The sequence below is a fragment of the Chelonoidis abingdonii genome, chromosome 2 (genome assembly GCF_003597395.2).
Source record: "Chelonoidis abingdonii isolate Lonesome George chromosome 2, CheloAbing_2.0, whole genome shotgun sequence".
In the NCBI taxonomy this organism is placed as follows: Eukaryota; Metazoa; Chordata; order Testudines; family Testudinidae; genus Chelonoidis; species Chelonoidis abingdonii.
Window position 1 is genome coordinate 290,945,585 of NC_133770.1, and position 2,234 is coordinate 290,947,818.

Consider the following 2,234-nt stretch of genomic DNA (forward strand, 5'->3'; position numbering starts at 1 on the left):
CCTCTGTGGCACCTGGCATTGGCCACTGTCAGTAGATAGGATACTGGACTGGATGGATGTTTTGTCTGACCCAGTATGGCCATTCTTATGTTTTTAATATCTTAGCTATTGAGAGTGCAGTGACTGTGAAGACACATTATGCACTTTTCAAGGAATAACTGTTTTAGGGAGGAGGAGAGGAGGATCCAGGTCACTGGGGTTCTCTGCTAGTCCTCCTGCAATGTGCCACTGGATCATCATTTATTTTCCTGAAGAGCCAGAGTTCGGCAGAAGAAAGCTCAGTTTTCCATCTCATCTGCAGGATGACACCTCTTATAGCGGGAATCCCTGCAACATCAGAGCTGAGAATGAGGCCAGGACTTTCTGATCAGGAGGTGAGTGAGTCGAAAAGCTCTATTATTCATGCCCATTCTCCTCATCTTTGAATTCATCCTGCATTTCTAATGCTTGGTGGTGTGCGATTTGATATTGGTACAGCCTGCACAGTAAGTTTCCCGGTCCCCTGGCCTGTATTCGTGAACTCTGTGCTGTGGCTTTCACGGCAGTACACAGGGAGGTGTGCTGTGAAACTGACATGCAAAGGGACATCATGGAAGGGGCATGAGATGTGCTGCACTAACCCATCAGTGACCACTCAATACACCAGCACTAATGTTAGCTGGAAGTCCAGAAAAGGAGGCTGCCAGTAATCAGGACCGGCGCCAGGGTTTCTGGCACCCTAGGCAGAATTCAGGGGGTGGCATTTTGTGCGCTCCCCACGGGGCATGCAGGAGCTTCTGGTTCCGCTCCTGTCATGCCGCCGAAGAAGGACCTTCTGCCGACGTGCTGCGGAAAACAGCGGCAGGCAATTGAGCAGCTCAATGACTGCCGCTGTCGCTGTAGCATTTCGGTGGAGGGTCCTTCTTCGGTGGCGTGATGGGAGTGGAACTGGAAGCTCCCGCACGCCCCGTGGGAAGCGTATAAAATGCTGCCCCCCGAATCCTGGTGCCTTAGGCGACCACCTAGGGTCGCCTAATGGAAGCGCTGGCCCTGCCAGTAATGCCACTGACTCTCCCCAGCTGCATTAGGCAGCATACAGCTGGGTCCACTCTGTGCACTGCCACCACTGCAAGGCAGCCAGAATGGCTGGCCCCACAAGGTCACAGCAACTCATGAACACCAGATTAAAAAGGCCTGTAAAAATGTTCTCTTTCAGTTTTAGGGAGCCCTTTTAAGGCTGACTTACCCATCTCCTTCTACAGCACACACAGAGAGGTGCGTGTTACTTACCCTAGGGCCTGGGGGACCTGCATCTCCGCTGTGCCCCTTGAAGCCCTGCAGAAGAGAGTGACATTGAAAACAGCCAGGTGCATAGACCTTTGGGAAGAGCTTGGCTAAATGGTGTGTGCACAGTGGCTGCCCTTAAAACCTCTCTGGTTAGATTAACAGGCCCTGGTCAGCGTGGAATTGTATCCCAGGGAGGCAGCATCCTGCTCCTTAGCAGCACAGGGTGCAGGGGAGCCTATGGTGGTGCAGCTACTCTTCCTGCTGTGCCTGGCCCACAGTGTGTAGGGGAAAGGGTGGGGCCATGGCCTCCCCTCTCTCCATACCCAGGATGCATGGCCTATAGCAGTGAGCAGCCCTGGAGTGTGGGGAACCCGGAGGGTGGAAGGCTTCTTACATCCTGATCTCCAGGCAAAGGACCTGCACAATCTGCTCCAGAGAATTCTGGGGATGAAAGATCCAGAAATACCCTGTTTGATTTCTTGGATTATTTTTTATCGTTTATGCTGTGGAAATGCCTGTCTCAGCCAGGCCAACTCTTTTGTGTTAGGTGCTGTGCACGCACACACACAGGCAAAGGTCATCCCCACCCAAAGATTTTCCAGTGTAAAGGATAAGACAGTTTCTGGATTAAACCATCTGACGCAGTACCTACCGGTAACCCTCTGGCCCCCTCTTGGCCTGGGAGCCCAGGTTCTCCTGGTTTGCCCTAATGGAAACAAGCACATTCCAATTATGATACTGTTCTGTCATTGCCAGCATATGCCTCATCATAGACTCATAGACTCGTAGGTCAGAAGGGACCAATATGATCATCTAGTCTGACCTCCTGCACAAAGCAGGCCACAGAACCCTACCCATCCACTTCTATAACAACCCCCTAACCTACGTCCGAGTTATTGAAGTGAGAATCCTCCAGCAAGTGACCATTAAAAATGCTGGAGGGAAAGCGGGGTTTGGGTTGGAGGCTG

At 52.0% G+C, this 2,234-nt stretch overlaps 1 protein-coding gene across 1 annotated transcript in view; it reads right to left on the minus strand.

Annotated features, from left to right (window-relative positions):
- The window catches only part of COL22A1 (collagen type XXII alpha 1 chain), a 346,712-nt gene that overhangs the window by 21,214 nt on the left and 323,264 nt on the right, over positions 1-2,234 (minus strand). The window contains 2 exon segments of the mRNA XM_075062036.1: positions 1,270-1,314; positions 1,919-1,972. Coding sequence (XP_074918137.1) covers positions 1,270-1,314; positions 1,919-1,972 — 99 coding nt within the window.